This window comes from Anolis carolinensis, chromosome 3 (genome assembly GCF_035594765.1).
Source record: "Anolis carolinensis isolate JA03-04 chromosome 3, rAnoCar3.1.pri, whole genome shotgun sequence".
Lineage (NCBI taxonomy): Eukaryota > Metazoa > Chordata > Lepidosauria > Squamata > Dactyloidae > Anolis > Anolis carolinensis.
In genome coordinates, this window is record NC_085843.1 from 125,007,827 (window position 1) to 125,028,633 (window position 20,807).

The 20,807-nt window shown below is 38.5% G+C and overlaps 1 protein-coding gene across 5 annotated transcripts in view; it reads left to right on the forward strand.

Annotated features, from left to right (window-relative positions):
- nalcn (sodium leak channel, non-selective) overlaps positions 1–20,807 on the forward strand; it is a 300,357-nt gene that overhangs the window by 118,143 nt on the left and 161,407 nt on the right. For all 5 annotated transcript variants that reach the window (XM_062975470.1, XM_062975471.1, XM_008106968.3 and 2 more), the window contains 3 exons: positions 12,092–12,234; positions 12,334–12,438; positions 16,199–16,285. In XM_062975470.1, the coding sequence (XP_062831540.1) occupies positions 12,092–12,234; positions 12,334–12,438; positions 16,199–16,285 (335 nt within the window). The remainder of the gene's footprint in view (positions 1–12,091; positions 12,235–12,333; positions 12,439–16,198; positions 16,286–20,807) is intronic.

The following is a 20,807-nucleotide window of genomic DNA, read 5'->3' on the forward strand; positions in this document are numbered from 1 at the left end:
CTATGGTTTCAGTTGTTAGCTTCGCTCAGAACCCTTTAAGGATGAAGAGCTTGATATAAACATGTGAAATGAGTAAGCAAACATGAGGGGCTCCTTCGCTGTGAGAGACCATCTGTGGGTTTGTTGTCTTTTCTCCCTGCTGCCTTCCCTTTGTCTTCTCTCCTTTTTTCCCCACTTGGCAGAAGGAACTGAAGATTTTTCCCTTCCTTGCAAGCACTTTGGTGTAGTTCTCTTTTCCTGTTTTGTTTTTCTTACCCCCACATGTAGCAGGTGGTACAAAATAAGCAATTTGTGGTCTGAAGCCTTTTTTACTTCTTTATGTAGCATATGTGCTCTGCACAGTATTTAGAGAAAAATGCCCTCATATTTTGCATTCCTGCTCTTCAGTGTGAAAGATCCAGATGGTGCAGCATGAAAGGTGTGAACAATTCTTCAGTTCACTGGGTCTTTTTTCTTTTCTAAACTGCCGTGGATGCATGAGGGGATATTAGCACTAGGAAAAAGATTATGGACTGTTTGCTCACAGAAAAAAAACTCCCTCTTCAACTGTCATGATATTTCCAGTCCTTGTCACTTTGTGGTTGTTTGTGAGGTGCCTGAGAAAATAATAACTCTTTTCTAAAATGAATGCTCACTGAAGCAAAATGTCAAAAAGTATGAATGTGGATTTTAAAAATCAGGACTAGCATACACAATGCAACTTCTTGTGATCATATTGCTCTAAAATAAAGGGACTGGAATACTGTGAATATTCATGACTAATTATCTGTAATTAATTATTTTAATTGAATTCAACTAGGGAGACAAAATCATGCCAATACCACTGTATTGGATCATTGTGGTAAGCTGAAAAGGATTCAAAGGTAAACATTGAAGCATAATAAAGTCATGTATTTCTTTACTGAGCCATTTTTGAGACTCTTTATCATATACCCCTTGGATGTTCGAGTATATGTTCAAAACACACACATACACAAAGCTATTAAAATATACGAAAAGTTTTATTCATTTCTGATTGTTGATCAAGCCTTCTCAGCTTGATGTCCTCCAAGTGTCATCCCCACCTAGCATGGTTTTTAATGTTCATAAATATAGCCAGGACAACCAGATTGGACAAAATTAGTTTAGAGACGGTGGCAAAACATGTCTATGTATCTCAAATTCTTAACCCTTTTGGAACTTAAAGTTTGGCCTATCTGCACTGAATATGACAACCAGTCTCCCTAAGGAAGATTATTCAGTTATTGAACTTTGGAAGCATTAGACACATTCAGTCATGGATTGATTCTGCCTTATGAAGCCATGGAATTTCTTCCATGAGGGGAAATAGCTTTGAGTAATTCCTTATGTCCATTTTTAAACTCTTCCTGTAAGTGAGCTGTTTCTAGTTCCTGTTAATACTGAAAGCACCCTGGTATTTAGTAAAAATGCTAAAGTTTGTATCTTACTGTGAAGCATTGCACCATAGACAGGAGGGAGGTCTCCCCTTGGTTGAGCCGAAAATCTGCAATGTCTTTCCTTATCTCTAAATTTTCTGTATACAGTGCAGTTTCTAGGCAGAGAGGAACCTTAAATATCTCTTCCTGCATGAAAATAAGCCCTTTCTCTCATCGTTTACCCTAATCCTTTCCCAATTTTCAGTTGTGGGAATATCCTGGTTCCAGCTGGAAAATGCAGATATTTGAATTTCTGTATGTCCATACACTCAGAAAATATGGTATTTTTATGTTGGTTTGTTCCCAGGTTATACATATTGGTTCCCCATTGGTTGTATCCTAAAAACATGGCAACAGTTGAATAGAGGGCAAAAACCTTGTTGTCCACATGTTTAATTAGGTTTGTGACACACCAGCAAAGGTTTTGCCATGTCATCAACTTTTCCCATGTTTTTATGATAAAAGCAATGAGAAACAGATATGTATAACCCAGGAACATCACCCCGTTGTTCTCAGACACAAGTACACAATCAGATCTGTCCAGATAGATGGCCATGCAGCCTCTGAATGATAATAATAATGACCAAGTTCTATTCCTGGCTTGAAAGTGTCAGTTCCTGTTTATAATAGTGTAGTCCTGACTTAGAGAGTAGTGGTCCTCTCCCACAAACTTCAATAAACGTATGGAAGATGAAGTTTCCCTTGCCAGGACAATTTTTTTGCTTTCTACTCAGCTTTTGCCATCTTTTCAGGATAAAAGCAATGAGAAACAGATAGGGATGACCCAGGAACAAAATTCGTATGAACGATGTGCATATTTGCATCTGTGTATTTAAAGTTTTTTATTAATGCTGAAATTCCCGGCAGACATCTTGCAGCAGACATCTTGCAGGCTTTGAAATCCCGTAACGAAGCAGCAAGTCTCATTGTTGCAGGCAAAAATCTCAGAACCAACAGGTCGCCGTGTGGACCTGCTCTCAGGTCCCAGGTATTTTTGCCCCTCATGAAAACTAATGATTTGGTGCTGTCTGGAAGCACCCTAAGAGAATGAGGAAGGCAGTTTAAAGGCTGAGTATCTATAGAGAAGGTGTAAGCCTATGTTAAAGCAGACCCAGAAAAAAATGTGGATCCATAGAGGAAGTATGTATTTTGAGCATTCCAACATTCTTGCCCCATTATTATTTCATACTCTTGTCTGATGGAATAACAGACACAGAAGAGGCCACATAAAGAAACCAGCTAGCACTAGACTATATTCCAGTGGAATTGTTTTAGAGATGAGAAGGAGACTCTTGTGTGTCATTTTATTACAGCACAGTCATAATACAATTCACTGTCTCATGGGAGCATGAAGGGCAAGGATATTTGAGAGCTCAAAATAACATATTTCACCTTGTCTTCCCCGCTTGTCTCCAGCCACCCTTATTAGTTTCCTGGCCTTCAGAGTCCTATGGGCAACCCCATGCAACCAAAAGAAAAGCCTATTTTGGAAAGAGAAGAATAAAATCATGGCAGGTGGACTATTGTGTATTGCATTGTGGAGTCATAACACAGTATATCTCTTTATAGAGTCAGAAAAGCCATGGAGATCCAGTGGTAGAACAGGAGACTAGAGTCCGAAGGAATGAAAATATACTATGCTCTCAAATAGTGGCCATAGTTACTACTTTTCCTCTGTCTTACCCCTTTTTGCTGCAAGCAGATGTCCATTGTACCTTTGGCTAGAGAGGTATACTAGTCAGAGTGCTGAACTACTTTGGGGAGGAACCAAAAGACCTAGATGCAGTGCCATGAAAAATGATTGAGTCATGAAACTCATTTGGTGACCTTGGGTCACCCATTCTTTCTGCCTGGCCTACTTCACATGATTACTATATGAATACAAAGTTGGGAGGAGGGAACCATGTACAGCACCATTCTCATTGGGGGAAATGTATAATATAAAAGTAACCAAAAGAAAAAAAGACCTCTGGCAGGGAAGCAGTTGGAACCAGTAAGAGTAATATTAACAACAGAAGTGGCAGTGATAGCCATCTGTCATTCCTATCTGCTGGGACAGTAGTTGATTTCTTATATCAAGCCCGGCAGACTTCATCCTGAATTGTTTTTGTTTCTTCTCTGCTGACACCCAAGAGACATTTAATATTGCTCAGAACGCTGGTAAAGATGTACTTCTGAGCTATGTTGTTGTTTTTAAGAGCATGTCCCTTGAAGGGTAAAAGCTGTTGTTTCTTATGTGAAAATGTTTCCTAGTTAGTAATAGAATTTAGCAGTAGCAATCTCCAATGTGCTATAGGACTGATAATATTTCAACAGTTATTTGAAAAGCAAACTGTTTCTTCATCACCACTTCTAAATAGGTATATATGTCTTCATTTTTTGCAAAGCATAAGAGAGAGACTGGTCCATTGATCCAAAATACCAGACTAGACTAAAGGTATCACTAACCCCATTCTGTTTCTTAAGAACTGGCACAGTCACTGTCTCTGATGTGCACAAAGAACACCATCGCCACCTAGCGGCACTCCTGGTGTTTTAAAGGCTGGTAGTATAAAATACAGCTATGTTTTGAGAGCCAAGGTGGATTTTAGTTTTATTTTATTTTATTATGCAAAGTTGTTTTGGTCAGGTTGGGATTATACCTTGCAGAAGGGTATATAAAGAGTAGAATTAATAGTTAACGTTTTCTTGATTAAACGTAACAGCAGTTATACATCATAAGCTTCACCAATTGAAGAACAGGACTGAAGTCGATTTTATGTCAGTTTTGAATCACTAATGGAGTTCATGTCAGCCCATTCATGTTTATATTTCAAAAATGCAAGAACACTTCAAATATTATACAAAAATATTTTGATTGATTTTTAATGGTGTGGCAAAGGAATAGTGTGCCGTGCTTTTATCCTGTATATTTTAATTATGTTATAATTGTATTATGAATTTGAATTATGTTTAACAATCTGCTTTTAGGGATTCTATTATTTAATTGGGTTTTTTTAAAACTTCTGTAGTGTAACATTTTAGCTAACTTCAATTTAAAATAATCATAATCTGCCTTGATTCCCTTATCAAGGAAAAGGAGGAGTATAAATTCAATGAATAAATAAACAATGGCTAAAGAAATATGTCAGACCAATTAAACCACCTAGTTATGCCAGCCTGCCCAGTCTCCAGCATCTATGAATACAACATAAATGTATCCATCAGGGAAGCTCAGATTACAATTCCAGTGTCAAGCAAATAATGCATCACGTTCTGTGACCAATCCCTTTAACACTAATATAGCAGTACATTTTGATATGTAGGCAATCATAATGACAGTCTTCATAGCCAAGCCTCCACCAGCAGACCAAAAAAATACTGGCAGATGAATTGAGCCACTTCTACAAAGCAGGTTTTCAGCAACAGCAGGTCTTTTGTCAAACAAATGAGTTTATTTTCTTCTTCAGGATCAAGCTTCTCTCAAATATTTTGCATTACCAAAGAGATGGTTCACAACAATATTTTGTTATTTAAAAATTCATCACCATACCTTTTTACCAGTTTCTCTGAATATCATACTCAAACTCAAAGGTAACCATGATCTAGGTGGGAAGAGAAGTTAAAAGATGAGCTTATTATCCATGTTGATCAGAAAGATTTAGTAGTTTAGGCACCATAATTTCTTCTCTTCACTTTCAAGTTTTTTCTGCTATAGAGCGAAGGCTATCACTGCACCACTTAATTTGATGCAGTGATAGATAAAATGAAGACTGCCAACCTTGTTGCATGTCCAAATGTGTTGTATGCATTTTAAGAGTAATTTGATCTATTCAATGGCATACAATTCTAGTTGGCATGTATTTGAGGATATCTGCTAGACAATCAGGCTGTTAGTGTAGCTTACAGATATTCCCCCAGCTGGTGCTATCATCTGTTTGAAAGGGAGCAGAACCCAAACATGAGATATTTCCTCATCTGTCAAACAATGTGGGATTTGTATTTAGTTTAATTATTGTAAATAGTTGATCTGAAATTAGTGTAAAATGGAAATGACTCTCCAGAAGGTGGACTTCCAGTGTATCTAGTGGTGAGGGATCTAGTCACCTCTGGAGGGGATGCTATACATGTTTCCTCTTAGTGGTGTAAAAGAGGTGCAGAAGAACCACTGGTAGTTTAGGGGCTATCAACATGTGATGGTGACCTGTCCTGTGGATTGCTCAACTTTTCCTGGTCTTTGATGCCTTTTCTCCTGAACCAATTTCCATGACCATGCATGGATGGGTAGATTTGCCCTTTTGAATCCCATCATGGAAAGAAAGGGAGGATATAAATAAAAAATTAAAAAGAATAAAATAGTAAATAAAAATGGGGGATATTTGTTTTATTTTTGTATGCCAGCAGTTCTGGGACCCCTACCAAGTATGGAGTGGGATAGAAATAATCTAAATCAGTAAATTCAGACTTTACAGCTGTAGATTTTACAGCTGTAGATTTTCATTCTATGAAACAAGCTGGTCTATCTAGTCAAGTTAAACCTTTGGTTTTTTAATTGAAATGCAAGCAAAATTATGCATTTAAGTCTAGCAGTTTTAACATCACTAAAAATTTGAGATGAAATACAGGAGAAAGCAAGTATAAATTGTAACTTAGGGCTCATCTAGACAGGCTTTAAAACCGAGACCTGTCTGGGTTTTTTCCTGGAGGTGGCCAAATGATGTCCCCAGTATAAATGAATTAATTCAGAACAACCTCAGTTATTCCACATGAATTAAATGCCCTATTAGATCTGGGCTTTTCTGAAAGACCCAGATGTGGCGACTCACCCCCGGGTAGTTTCGGGATTACCTGGAACTATCTGGGAATGAGTTCTGGGAATTTGCCATCCCAAACCTTTTGGGCTCCTGGAGCCAAATGGTCTGGGATGGAACCCAACCCGTTCCCCCAGCCCCAAAAACAATGCTTCAAACTTTAAAAAACGTACTCACCCATCATTGCAGTGCTCCTTGTGTCCTACTGATGCAAAGAAATGGCACACCAGGTTAGGGGGGGGGGAGGAGAAAAATTGCTTCCCAGCCCCCCCCCCCAGTCTTGTTGTGTGTCATTTCATTGCACCATGATGATGCAAAGAGCACCTTAATGGTGGCCGGGTAAGTTTTTAAAATGTTTTAAGGATTGTTTTGAGGGGCTTTTGGGGTGACTGCATGCATGTAGCCACCCTCACTGGGAAAGCCTGGGTTTTTTGGGGGGAGTGGGGGTGGGAATTTTTAAAACCCACATTGACACAGATTTTGGTGCTGTCTTGAAGCACCCTTAGTGTGTGTCTGACTTTTACTTTTATTAATTAAATAAACAAAGAATTCTGTAAATTTAACAGCAATTATAAGTCTGATCTCAATGTTCTACACTGCCAGGTAACCTATATACCAGGAAGAACCTTAAACTAGTGAAATAACAATTTTTTGAGACTCCCAGTACAGTACCTGAATCAGACGCCTGAAAGTTTCCCCTTATTCCATATGGATTGGCGAAAGGCCACTTGGAAACATCCATTTCCATAGCAATCAGAAAGAATAGTTAAATTCCTATTCATCTGATTTGCTTTCCCAGTTGTAAAAGCTAGCTGTACATGTAAGTACCTTCCCCTATTCTGCAAATCATATTTTGATAAAGGAGAGAAACCTCCTCCATTGGCTTGTTTGAGCCATATGCAATTTGGATTAGACCCAGAGGGTGGAAGTTTCCTGTTCCCTCCTTTCAGTGAAGACAGAGTTGCTAGCCTTGATGTGAGAAATACCCATGTGTGTGAAACTTCACCCATTGGTTGAATGCGGGTTTGGAACTTGGAGGGGAAAGTGTTGTTGTCACTTCTAGTTGCACAGGAACTTTTTGGATTCCTATACTGCTAAATCTAATGTTACGGTTATAGAAGTTCAAGAACTGTTCTGTCAGGAAGGGGCTAAAATCGCTATCAAGAGCAGAGGTCTCATCACTTTTACTTCAGAAGGAAATTAAATATAACTCTATTACTTTGCTTGGAATGAAATCTCAATGTGGTTATTTTTTGCAAGGTTATCCTATGCACTAGGGAGGAAAGAACATTATTTAAAGCTAATGGAAACAAAGGAGTGAGAAGAGGCGAAAGAACCCAAAAAGTGATGGTATTTCAGTGTCCTCAGCCAGGAATTCCCTTCTTCAAATAGTACTTCTGTTCCTTGACCAGATTTAGACCAGGCATGGGCAAACGTTTTTGCTTTGGGGCCGCATTGTAGGGCTGGGCAGAAGGGCCGGGCCAGGAGGGAGAACAGGCAGGCACACACTGAGCTTGGCAGCCCTGGGAGGAGGAGGGCCCAGGAGACGGCAGGATCAGGAGGGGGCAGAGCAGGGTTCAAGTCATCCTCAGGTTGTCCTTCTGGCACACAGACGGGACTGCTCACTCCATCATTATGCTGGAAGGAAGTCAAGAGATGCAACAACTGCCGTGATCCTTCAACCCAATCCTCGTTCCCTGATCCTCGGGCTGTCCTCTTGGCATTATGCTGGGAGGAGGGTGAGACAGGTGGCCGCTGAGAGTCCTCCACAGAGCTGTGTTCTACACGGGGCTGTTTTTGGAAATCATAAACTTTATTGTTTTTAATTATATTGTCTGTTATGCGTTTTAATTTTTGTATCTTGAATGCTTGTTTCTGGGCTTGGTCCCCATGTAAGCCGCCCTGAGTCCCTTCGGGAGATGGAAGCAGACTATTATTATTATTATTATTATTATTATTATTATTATTATTATTCAGCAGGCTTAAAGTGCTTCAGCCAGGCTGTTGATTGGGAGTGGTTATGGGGATCATGTTACACCCTGTTGAAATAATTTTCATGTCCTCACAAAACATGACTGTGAATAAGGTGAGATAATGAGATAGCCCTTTCCTGTGTATCTTAAATAGGGCCGGCCCTGGATAATTTTCAAATGTAAGCAAACAGTATTTTGATGCCCCCAACCAATCACTGAAAAATAAAAGGTAGAAGGTAAAGGTGGATAGAATAGATAAAAGAGTTACCTTACAAACCAGAAGTTTATTTACATGATTATGCTCATATAGTTGCATTACATAGAATTAACAAAAATTAACTGTTAGCACCAGCTTCTGTCAACCTAACAGTTCGAAAACAGGCAAATGTGAGTAGATCAATAGGTACTGCTCTGGTGGGAGGGTAACGGCGCTCCATGCACACATGCCAGCCACATGATCTTGGAGTGTCTACAGACAACGCCAGCTCTTCAGCTTAGAAATGGAGATGAGCACCAACCCCCAGAGTCAGACACGACTAGACTTAACGTGAGAGGAGAATCCTTACCTTATACAAATATATGCAATACATTTCACTATATAAATATTTCTCAAGAAATCTCAGAGAAATAATTATAAGACTTAAACAAAAGACTCCCTGTTTCTATTCCACCTTATAATCTCAATAAACTACCCTGGTCAAGGAGATCAACATTTGCAAAGAGACCCAGGAGGGTCAATGGGACCTGCACTGTTTTCAAGGAACACCTTCTAGCAGCCTTTGCTCCAACTCTCAACTTTCCTGAAAGAGCATTGATGTTTTGCAGGAAGAGCTCTAGAACTTCTGCAGATAATGAAACATTTTCTTTAACCTCAAAACTCACAGCCAAGAGGTGAAAATTGAAGGTTATTTACATACATCTTCAAAGAGTGGGAAAAGAACTAGAGCAACAGCTTGACATCAGTACAAGGAACAGATAATTAAACAGACAAATTGTGAAAAGGACTTATAATAATAATAATACTTTATTTTTCTGTCCTGCCACCATCACCCCGGAGGAACTCGGGGCAGCTAACATAGGGGCACAGCCCAAAACAGAGACAAAGTACAAACAGTTTAAAACACATGGCAAAAATTAAGAACAAAGATACAACAGTCAAATAAAAAGATAGATTAAAAACATTGCATATAATAAGACATAAATAACCAAGCAAATGAAGTAATAATATAGACATCAACCACTATGGGTTAAAAGGGGGGTCAGGCCTAAGAAGATACATGATTTCTATGCCTTTTAATAAAGTGCATGGACTTGCCTAGTTTCCAGCAGACCACACAAATGCTTCTGAACTATGGCCATACAGCCCGGAAAACTCACAGCAGACCAACGAGCCTTATGGCCAGCAAGGAAGGAAGGAAGAGAGGGAGGCAGGAGGAGGAACCGGTCACCTAGCCTCGTTTAGCTTATATACTGGATGTGGGAATGAAATGACCTTTTTGTACACTGGAAAAGTGTTGGGGTTTTTTGTTTTTTTTTTTGGTCATATGAAGCAGCAGCTAGAATTCTTATCTTTGGGTTGCTGTGAGTTTTCCAGTTTTCCACAATCCAGAAAACCGTATCCTGTGCAGAAAATGGCTAAAACCTCTATGCATGAATTGTGCACAGAATAAGTCCCACATTGCAAATAGGCTTTGAAATTGCAGCATTTTTGAAGGCTTTCTTCCAAGGAGAAGATCCCCATTAAAATAACTTGTTGCTTCTCTGATAATCAAATTAGTGAAGAATTATCTCTGCTGCTTAGATTGCAGGAATAGCAATGACAGCTGGTGCCTCCCATGTCTGTGGGGCAATGAATCTGTTCTAAATGTTAGTCTAAACCCTGAAGATGCTATCCAAGGTGCTGAACCTATTTAGGGAAACAGGGTTCAAACAGTACTTCGAAATCTCATTAAATATCAAACTAAAACACAGAGAGGAATTTACTATTGCATTTCACTATCCCAATATTCCTCTGCTACACAGTATCTGCTAGAAAAGAAGCAGAAAAAAGTTAGCATTAAGTATTTGCAAACCAACTGAAAATGCTTTAGAAATAGTGTTTATGATTGATTTTGGGGTAAATGGGTGAATGATTAATGGTGGCTCTAGCCTCAGAGAATGCTGAGGGATCTTTTGATTGAAATTGTAGTGCTGACAAAGCCTCGCTTTCCAGTTTTTAAAAAATATATAATTTAAAACAATTTTAGTAGATTCAGTGTATGTATTCTGTCACCTTATCTTGCTTCAGTTAGAAAGCAAAAAAGCTCCAAGCACCATTTCTAATATATACATTTGTCTCACACATATGCAAACACCTCTCTCTCTCTCTCTCTCTCTCTCTCTCTCTCTCTCTCTCTCTCTCTCTCTTCATGTGTGTATGTGCATGCAACCTTCCCAATTTTGCATTTGTTTTTCTGTAACTCCGCAACAGCTGTTGAGTTTCATCTGGGAGGAGGGGAAAGAGAAGAATTGCAGGGCTCAGTTAAAATCCCTAGTGATTTCCTTGACACCATAATTAAGAGTAATTAAAACCTTGATGCTTCAAAGTCTGCCTACATATCCAGGAATAAAATCTGCCTTATTTAATTATACTCATAGAATTTGTTGGGGAGGGGGGGCATTTCATCCCTTTTCCAGGTTACAGAGACAGAACTGATGGACAGATTGCAATAAATAGGTATAATTATGGGTGTATTTCACCTTCGGAATAAATGTTTGTCACATGTGTTATTTCTTTAAACTAGGTGAAATGGTTTACTTGAGTAGATCCAAGGGTTCAATAGGAACGAAAGGAAGAAAGTCTTGAGTAGCAAATTTTAAAACATAATAGCCCATGTTCCAAAGTGCCAACAATAAGAAAAATATTCCTTACATTTGCAAAAATGTTTTGACTTGACATTCTGCCACAGGAACTTCAACAGATTTTCTTAACTCCACAACAATTCAAAATCACAGGTGTCATTTCAAAATACTATTTTATATTCCAAATATCAACTATGCTCATTTTTTAAACTTATTCTTCAAAATTTTAAGAAACTGCTACTACTGGATATAAAAACTAGCTTTAGAACTTCATTCTTCTTTGGAGAAAAAAGTGCAAATGAAAACAATGTTATGAAACAAAATGAAAAAAATCCACTGTATATATTCATGAAAGTATAAATCAATACAGATGTAATGCATGTGTTAATACAGATGTAAGGCTTCTATGGTCCTTGTGCTGATAAAAGAAGCCTTTCAAGAAATCTTGGAGAAGGCAGATTCTCCATCCTCACACAGCCTTGTGAGTCTGCAATATCTGTCCTGAAGAAAAAAGACCTATCTTAATGAGTGGAGATTTTAAAAAGAGATTCCTTAAATTTGGCTTTATTGCTTTTACAAAAAACTAGTAGCTGCCTTCACTTTGAAAGGGAGGAATTTATGTTTCCATTTTGGAATAGAAGTAAGCAGGTGGTCATCTGCAGTACAAGGTTTAATGATTGCTTTTATATTCATTGCAAATTAGGCTTAGATGCCTTGAGCAAGAGGAACACATGCACACAAATATAAACCTATGCATTGATACCACTGAATAATATAAAGAAAGCCAAATGCTGATCACTACTATTTAAGTGATTTCAACATTTTTTATCTACAGGTTCATCTGTGCATGTCTTTAGAATTAACTATTGTATGCCATAATGTGACAACAACTGAAAGCTAATCATAACAATAGTAAATGAAAATTGTATTGGCTCTTTTTGTGGAGGCTTGTTTCATAGAAGAAACATGGATTAAAGAGCTGATGACTGTTTATTTTAAAAATGTTTCTTTTGATCTGCACTAAATATAGACTTCATGTTTCCTTTTGTAGGTACAAGCATATTTACTGTTTATGAAGCTGCTTCTCAAGAAGGCTGGGTCTTCCTGATGTATCGAGCAATTGACAGCTTCCCTCGGTGGCGCTCCTACTTCTATTTCATCACCTTAATTTTCTTCCTTGCTTGGCTTGTCAAGGTATTATAGAAGTGTATCCCCCTCCCCTGTCACACAAGACTTATATATTTTACTGTTAATTATTTATGAATTTGCACATGTATATAATTTGTTTTACAGAATGTATTCATTGCTGTCATCATTGAGACATTTGCTGAAATTCGTGTTCAGTTCCAACAGATGTGGGGATCCAGAAGCAGTACTACTTCAACAGCTACTACACAGGTAGGTATTGTTAAATGCAAATATTCTTTTTGTCCAATACAGATGTGTATGTATGAATCTTGCTTGTTTTCTTGTACATTTACAAATTATCGTCAAACTGTTATGAATGCATTGCATGATGCAATGAAGCAGCTGATTCAGAATGCAATGATTTCAGAGCCTATACATTCCAAGTTTACATGCTTATAATTCACCAAGAGCAAATATATAATTTCTCAATTTTAATTATACTAAATGCATTCTGTAGTTTCAGTTGCTTGAGAGACTGCTATCTGAAGGGGTAGGACTCCAGAAGGTGTGTGAAAAAACCAGTAACAATGTCTCACATGTTGTGCAAAGGAAGAGTAAACTGACAAGAAAGGGAATGCAATGGTGTGAATTGAAAATATGTAAAACAGAGGATTGCAAAGAAAAGATAGGCCCTCCACTTCTGTGCAGTTTAGGAATGGAAAATGCCCACATGAATTAAAAAAAAAACCATCTTTTTAACTTGAGACAATATCTCTCTAAAAATCTTTAGGTCCTCTAGAGTGACTGGAAGTTAACCATAGATTCATGCCTTAGGACTTAGAGATTCCTAGAAAGATGCTCCTACTAGGAATCTCTAGGTTTTTCTAGGGTGTTTCTGGGCACTTCCAGACAGGTTAGAAATGTGCACCAAAGTGTGTTTTTAAAACCCACTTTGGTGCACATTTCTGTCCCCACAAGCCACCCAAAATCTGGTTTTTCCAGGGAGGGTGGCTACATGCCATCTTGATTACTATCTGGATGGCATCCAGCTACCCCAAAAATGCCCAAAGGAACCCTTAAAAACATACCCAGCCATCATTATGGTCTTCCTCACAACCTCCTGGGATGAAGAAATGACATGCCAGGAGATGGGGGCATGAGGATGAACGTAATGGCGGCCAGCTATGTTTTTTCTTTTTAGTGGTACATGGGGGGCAGGGGGTGGGTACCATCCCAGACTTTTGGTCTCCAGAAGCCCAAAAGGTTTGGAATGGCAAATGGGGACTACCCTATTAGACCTGGGCTTTTCAGGAAGGGCTGGATTTAATGGGGTATCTAATTAATTCTAATTAGATAATCAAGGTTATTCCAAATTAATTCATTTTTACTGGGGGCATCATTTGGACACCCCCCCCCCCGGTAAAAACCCAGACAGGTCCTGGGATATGGGCCTGTTTGGACAGGCCCTCTATGATCAACCCTAAAGTCACCCTAGAGGACCTATAGATTTCTGGAGAAAAAACATTACTCAATTTCACAAATAATCAAGTCCTGTCCATTTTATTGGTTTCTATTGGTTGTGGCTTGTTGGATTCTTGCTGAATAAATAGCCTTTTAATTTCCCTTGGGGTAGGCTCTGCTAAGTATCCCAGATATCAGTTTCTCTTCCTGAAACATAAGGAGCAGGATTTTAATAACTGATTTCCTTGCATAGCTATTTCTTTACATTTTAAATGATAAACAACGTCTAAAGAAAAATCACAGCTCTTTAATAACATAGGCAATAATGTTAAACGACTATAGCAATTCACCAAATTAGTTTTTTCATGACTGGGGCAAGATGTCCAGAGTGCTTTCCTGGAAAGCAATTATATTACCATAATACCACAACATAATGCTATAAAATTTTTGTGGTCAGTTAGGCTCCTCACCCAAAGCAGAAGATATATATGGTATAGCTTTATAGGACATCCGTTCTCATTGCCTCCTATTTGCCCTTCATTTTCCTGGCCATTACTATGGCTGTTCAACTTTTTCTACCTCAGTAAAGTCAGTTGTCTCAGATTAAGCAATCATAATGTCAGAAATAGTATTGAGGTAATGCTTCCCCATCGCATCATTCATGGTTGCAGGAGCTCAGCAATTCCATTAAATTGTTCTAGCAGTTATTATGCCCATTCCTAATTAAATGATCTATAGAGAGAATTGGAGCAGCCAACGCTATCTATGCTTTTCTTGACTGCTGTCATCAGCATTTGGATATTCTGAGACCTACTTTTGGCATTCTAAAACTTTCTGTTGTCTACATTATAAGGAACTAATATGCTTTTCATGTGTGACAGTAACATTTGTATGTTTCTACACATAAATCACAGCATTAAAATGATACAATTTATATAATGCATTGCAACATGTTCCTTATACTATTTCAGTTATCTATACCAATAGTCCTCAAAGTGGTAATCTATGGGTGAGTGCTTTCCGCATGCATTTGTCTGCCAGTCTGTAGAAAGTTTCCAGAATGAAATAATGTTAGCTACTGAGCACAAAATATGGTGCCGAGGGAGAGGGGGATCCTAATCACCCTACACATCGGGCAGCTTCAAAAGAACTGGTCTATATGACTTTTTTCATATACCTAGAGAGTGAAAAGGTACTATAACATTCCATGGCATGCTTTAAAAAATACAAATTTCCCAGATGTAGTATCTGATATTTCTTTTTAAAATTGGATGGGAAGCCTCGGGCCCTGTGCCTGAATCCAGCGCTTTTTGTGTCTTAGTCTTTCAGAGTTCCCCAGAGGACAATGTTCCCTTTCCATAATTCCAGCATTTTGAAGTGTCTCAGCTTTAGTACAGGTTCTTTTTTACCTTCTATTTTTAAAGACTGAAATGTCCATAAGGTTTGCTTGCTGGCAGTAAGAAGCTTAAGATCAAAAATATACTGACCTGTTCAAATCCAGCCATTTGCCTTTTAGGACTGCCCTCCCTGGAATGCAGGATTTTAGCCATTGAGTAAAAGGCTAAATGCCCTCCAATAAGATTTGCCCCTCTCCCCAAAATGTTCCTTCAGCCCCCAAATTTTTAGCATTACAAAGAGTGAGACATGAAACATTGTCTACACCTATAACTGTTATATTTTTTGTGTTCATGCGCGCTTGGTACTTTTGCTTGCACTTTTCCTTTGGATGCCTAAACTGTATTTCAAATGTTCAACTGAAGTGCCAAGTTACCACAATACTAGCAATTTGGGTATCAAAAGAAAACTTGTTTGAGGACACATAATTCTTATTTTGGGATCTATTATCCTCATTTTGTCACACCTCTGTAGTTGAACTCTTCTGAGATGTGCCATCCTTATTATAATTCCCCTGTAATACAAATTGGCCCTCAGACTATAAGAGACTCACGTTTCATTTAAAAGTACAAAGTAGTCACCGCTGCCATTTGTATTATAGAATGCTGGAATAGATGCAATTGGGTATATATAAGATGGTTTATTGCTTTCCTTTGAGTGGATAAGAATGAGAAGGCCAAGGAAAAAAATATTTGCTTTAAAATCATGCCATTTTTTAAAATATACATTGTTAAATTGCACTGCCCTGTGCAATAAATATCGATATATGTATTGTGTTTGCAACTGAATAGTTGTATATGCTGAAAGAGAAAAGCATATGAAAAGGTCAGATGTTAACTATATTCACATATATTAGCATTCACATTCTTTTCAAAGGAGTCTTGAATAATGATTTCTCAAAATGTGTGAAATTAGCTTTAATATCGCTCTTCTTTGCATCACATCCTATGCCCAATTGTTCAGTTTTGAAATACTCATATGATGTTGACTATTTACAGTGAGACAACAATGAAGTCTTGAGTCGTGTTTCCTATAATATCAAGAGATTTTCTTCTGCAAGATGAGAATGCAGTGTAGACAGAATGATGTTCGGGAGGGGGAGGGAGATCACCAGTTTTATTTGTATCTCTGAGCACGTAAACTGCTTCTGACAAGTGTGTTTTCTCTCCTCCAGATGTTTCATGAAGATGCTGCAGGAGGATGGCAGCTAGTAGATGTTGATGTGAATAAGCCTCAGGGCAGAGCGCCCGCATGTCTTCAGGTAGGACATTGATTTTAAAAAATGCTATCAGTGTAGTGAACCAAGAGGGACTAGTTCTGTTCAAATGTAGACAGCAAATGAAAAATCTCAGTAACAACATATCAAATCCTGAAAGTGCTTTAAATTCAGCATTGACCTGCCAAAGATCTATTGTACATTTTGTACAATCCACATCTACTATTTTCTCTACTAGCAGTGTAGCTATTGGGAGGAGGAAATGGGGCCATAATACATTGAAAATTATTCACATCCAAAACTGTGAAAATTCTTGTCAGTATTGGAATGTTCTTGTCAAGAGTTCTTAAGACTTGAAAAGCATGTTTTCCAACCAGTTTTCGATTACTGTATTTTGACTATTCTTTCCATCCCTATTACACATGCACCTGTCTGCACCTGGGTTTGTAGGCCCATGAAATATCAAGATGATAGAATTTTTGACCTTGTACCTAATCTCAGTAATCTCTCTCAAAGTCATTAAGCAGGATTTACTGGGTTGGTCTGGGGGATAGGGTGAAGGTGGAAGGTGAATGCTTGCTTCTGTATAATCTGAGAGTGACTCCGATCAGGTTTTCTCTTTTCCTCTGCTATTGGTAGTAGGCATGTGTGATCCAGGAAAAAAATGATTCAATACTCGCTTTGAAAGTAGGGGGCGCTGGGGCTTCGTTTCTAAAGTCATTCCTGAATTTTGAAGCAAATAAATTCAAAAATTTCTGAAACTTCTGAATTTTTGTATGTACCTTGTTAATGGCAAATGCGCATGCACATGAAGGAAAACATTATTGTCAATGGGGAAAATTGAGGGGCTTCACTCTCCCTCATTTTTTGAGCTATCCTAATGAAATTTGCTACAATGGTAGAACACATTTACCACTGTTAGCTCACCAAATCTAAGAATGTTTGACTTATCCTCAGATGTTTGGTGAATTTTCAAAGTTTTTATAAAAAAAACATTTTTAATAATAACAAAAATCTGTTCCTGGTTTGGAAGTGTTATTTCCTGTTTCATTGGGTTGTATTTACTTTGAAAGTCATTGTTCTACTTCAGAAACTTTGTTTTTGTGGCTGAAACTTTGTTAAATTGGTGGAGAGAGACTCAACAAACCATAATGTGCTATTTTCTATAGGATGATGTCCCTTGCGGAAAGACAAAAGTTTTGGCAGTGTAATCAAGTTTCACCATGTTTTTATGACAGAATCAATTAGGAAATGACATTTATCAACCAGGAACAGAAATCAGGAAGATGGAGCCATAGCCACCAAGGAAGGCGAAGGAGAAGGAGGGAAAGCTGGTGCTTGATTCAGACTGAGCTGCTTCGGGAGTGAGGAGGAGGAGGAGAATCTGGATTGGGAGCTGCGGGGGATATTTTTTGCAAAGCTTTGGAGAACTTTGTGCAAAAGAGAGAGAAAGAAAGGGAAGCCAAGCCAAGGAAACCTTCTGTGGCTTCCTTCCTCTCCTTTTTCTCTTCCTCCTCTTCCTTCCTTCCTTTCTTCCTTCCTTGCCTCCTCGATGGCAGTGGGGCTGAGATCCTTGGAGGCAGTGCACTGCAAAACCAAGGATCTCAGTCCCACTGCCATCCGGAACTCCATTCAAATGTATTATGATTAACAAATTTATTACAATTAATGACAATTCCAATTAATTCGCCCATAGCTAATTGGTAGTACAGAAACAGCAATTATATCTCCTTTGTAGTCACTGTTTCTACACTTACGTTGGCACCAGGGATGCAACAACCTCAGGTCCAACTACAGGAGGGGATTCACCAGTGAAAGGGGAGAAAGGTGTACAGCTTTGAGATCGGTACATTGTCTATAGGTTGTGTATCTTTAAACTAAAGAGTGTTGTCGAAGGCTTTCATGGCCGGGATCACAGGGTTGTTGTATGTCTTTCGGGCTGTGTGGGAAGGAAAGGAAAGAATATATATCTGTGTAGATTCCAGGGTGTGGCAAGAGTCCTTTGTCACTGGGAGCCAGCATTAATGCTTTTGCCACACCCTGGACTCTACACAGATATATATTCTTTCCTTTCCTTACTTAGTTTATCCATACCTCACAACCTCTGAGGATGCCTGCCATAGATGTGGGCGAAATGTCAGGAGAGAATACTTCTGGAACATGGCCACACAGCCCGAAAGACATACAACAACCCTTAAACTAAAGGTTTTTAATATCATAATATTTCAGATTCTTGAGCAAGGCAGTTTGAGTTGCCTCCTTTACCTTTACCTAAAATACAGAAATACCTCTTGCTGTCACAGTCCTCTTAGAAATTCCATCTGTGAGAAGCATGTGAAATTGACCAGTCTTGAAGTTTTTGGTAAATGCTGAACTTCATTGTTCTTTCTAGTTCTGCTAGATTGAATCAGGAAGGAGGAGAGGAAAGTATAAAGCTTTAACCTGTTGGTAACCCTCAAATTAACAAATCCACAGAAATGCTATTAGAACTCCAAATGCCTCCCGATTTGGTGGACATTTCCTTTGTCCGTGGGACCACTGACATCACAAATGTAAAGTATTCTGTGAGATTATGAAGATTGATGGACCCAGAAGGAGTTAAACTTCCCTTAAAGTAAAGATGTATTTCACACTTTGTAAGGAATTAAAATGGCTGCTCCTCATGTTGGGTATCTAACATTCATTTGAATGGCTGAAAGGGGACTCAGGTTGTTGTTTTTGTGCCAGTCTGTTGAAGTGCACATTCCCTGTTTATTTGCACAAGATTTTTAAAATCTAAGATGTTTTTTGTTCAAGATGTCTGGAAGTTTTCACCTAGAAAACCAACCCTGCACAAAAAAAATGTGACTACCTAGAAAAAGATTTGTGTATGCAAAACCCAACATATATTTCTCTGCAGAATAATTTGCCAAACATTTTACTGGATGTGTGAAAATTACACAAAATTCTCATTGCTGTATTATTCTTCCCAAATAGGTTTCATGAGTGATGGGAAAACCTATTTTTCAGCCCATCAACAAATAACGGCAAATATTATTTCCTCCACTATTATTAAAGCATTCTTATCTTCATTCATGATTCTTTAACTGCAAGATGTCACTAGCGCATTTGCGGGGTTGATGCATGCAGTGTTTGCCTCACATTTCTACAGGCACACTGTAGAAGGAAAGCGCAGACAAGCTCTAAGCAAGTAACTAACAGAGGCTGACATTTCTTTTATGTATTTTTTTGGATGAGAGCTTTATTCAGCCTATATACAAAAGAAAAAAGTAAACATTATTCAGTGGAATAGACTTTGTTCACAGAAAGGAATGCATACATCGGCTCACGAAGTGGATTCTTTGTTTGCATGGTAGGCACTAATGCTTATTAATGAAGCCACCTCACTTCAAAGCACACACCCTGCAGAATTAAAGTAATCAAATTACCTGGTACATGTCTTCCTGGAAACAGCCTTGATAATGTCGCAAATGATATTCAAGGTAAAACAGAGTGTACATGTCCTTAAATGTAAAAAAAAAAATCTTCTGCTTTGATCCAAGAGCTCCTTAATGGAACATTTGGAAGGAGTGAAGAAATCACCACAGATGATTTTACTAAATTTGGAAGTTGGTTCCTTATGCCATATCTCCAGAATTTGTGGTGGGTAGATGGATAACTTTCAGAGGTGTTTATAAAGTGGATTGGGGCCCTGGAAAAGCAGCTATTTGGATTACATCTATGGTGGTATATAAATTCACTACTGCCTTCCAAATCATATTCTCCATCTGTAAAAACTGTTCCTAACACTGTGTCATCATTTATTAAATCTATGGGCAACCCATAGACTCACTCTTCAATTGGGTTCATGTCAGTCATCCCTCAGCTGACTCATGCTGGACATGGCTGATTGATTTGTGGGCTCCAGAACTATCCCTGTCTGGATAAAAATGGTGGTGGGATGTCAACAACATGAGCATTAGAGCCACCATGGAAACAAAGAAGCCACTTTGTGAGCCAATGCATATCTCCACTTTTGCAAACTTTTTGAAGTTGTGTATAGGTTAAGATTTAATGCAAAAGATCATCAAGCCAGAAGAAAGGGAAGTGGGTGGGATTGTTTTTGTCAAAGTGGAGGGTAAGGGTGTTTGCAACTGTGTGTGTATGTTTGCACATATGCAAGAAGATGGAAAGGGAGATAAAATGACAGCCAACTAACAGGAAGTCCACCACTAAATGCACTTCTTCAGAGTGAAACAATTGCCTACCTATGACCTAGTAAGACCAAGAAGTACAATTTGAATTATTTATCCCTCTGTATTACGACTATGATTATCAGATATAATAAACAGTTTAAGCCTATGTCGATGCATCAAACTCCCACTGCCAACACATTTGTTTATTTTCTTTAGTATACATCAGGCCTGTACAACCTATAGACCTCCGGGTTTTTGGGACCCCAATTTCCAGAAGCCCTAGCCAGCTTGTCAAATGATTAAGACTTTTTGGAGCTCAAGTCCAAAAGACCTGGAGGTTGTGCAAGCTTGGTATACATGAATGTATGGCATTCACTTCTGTGAAAAAATTA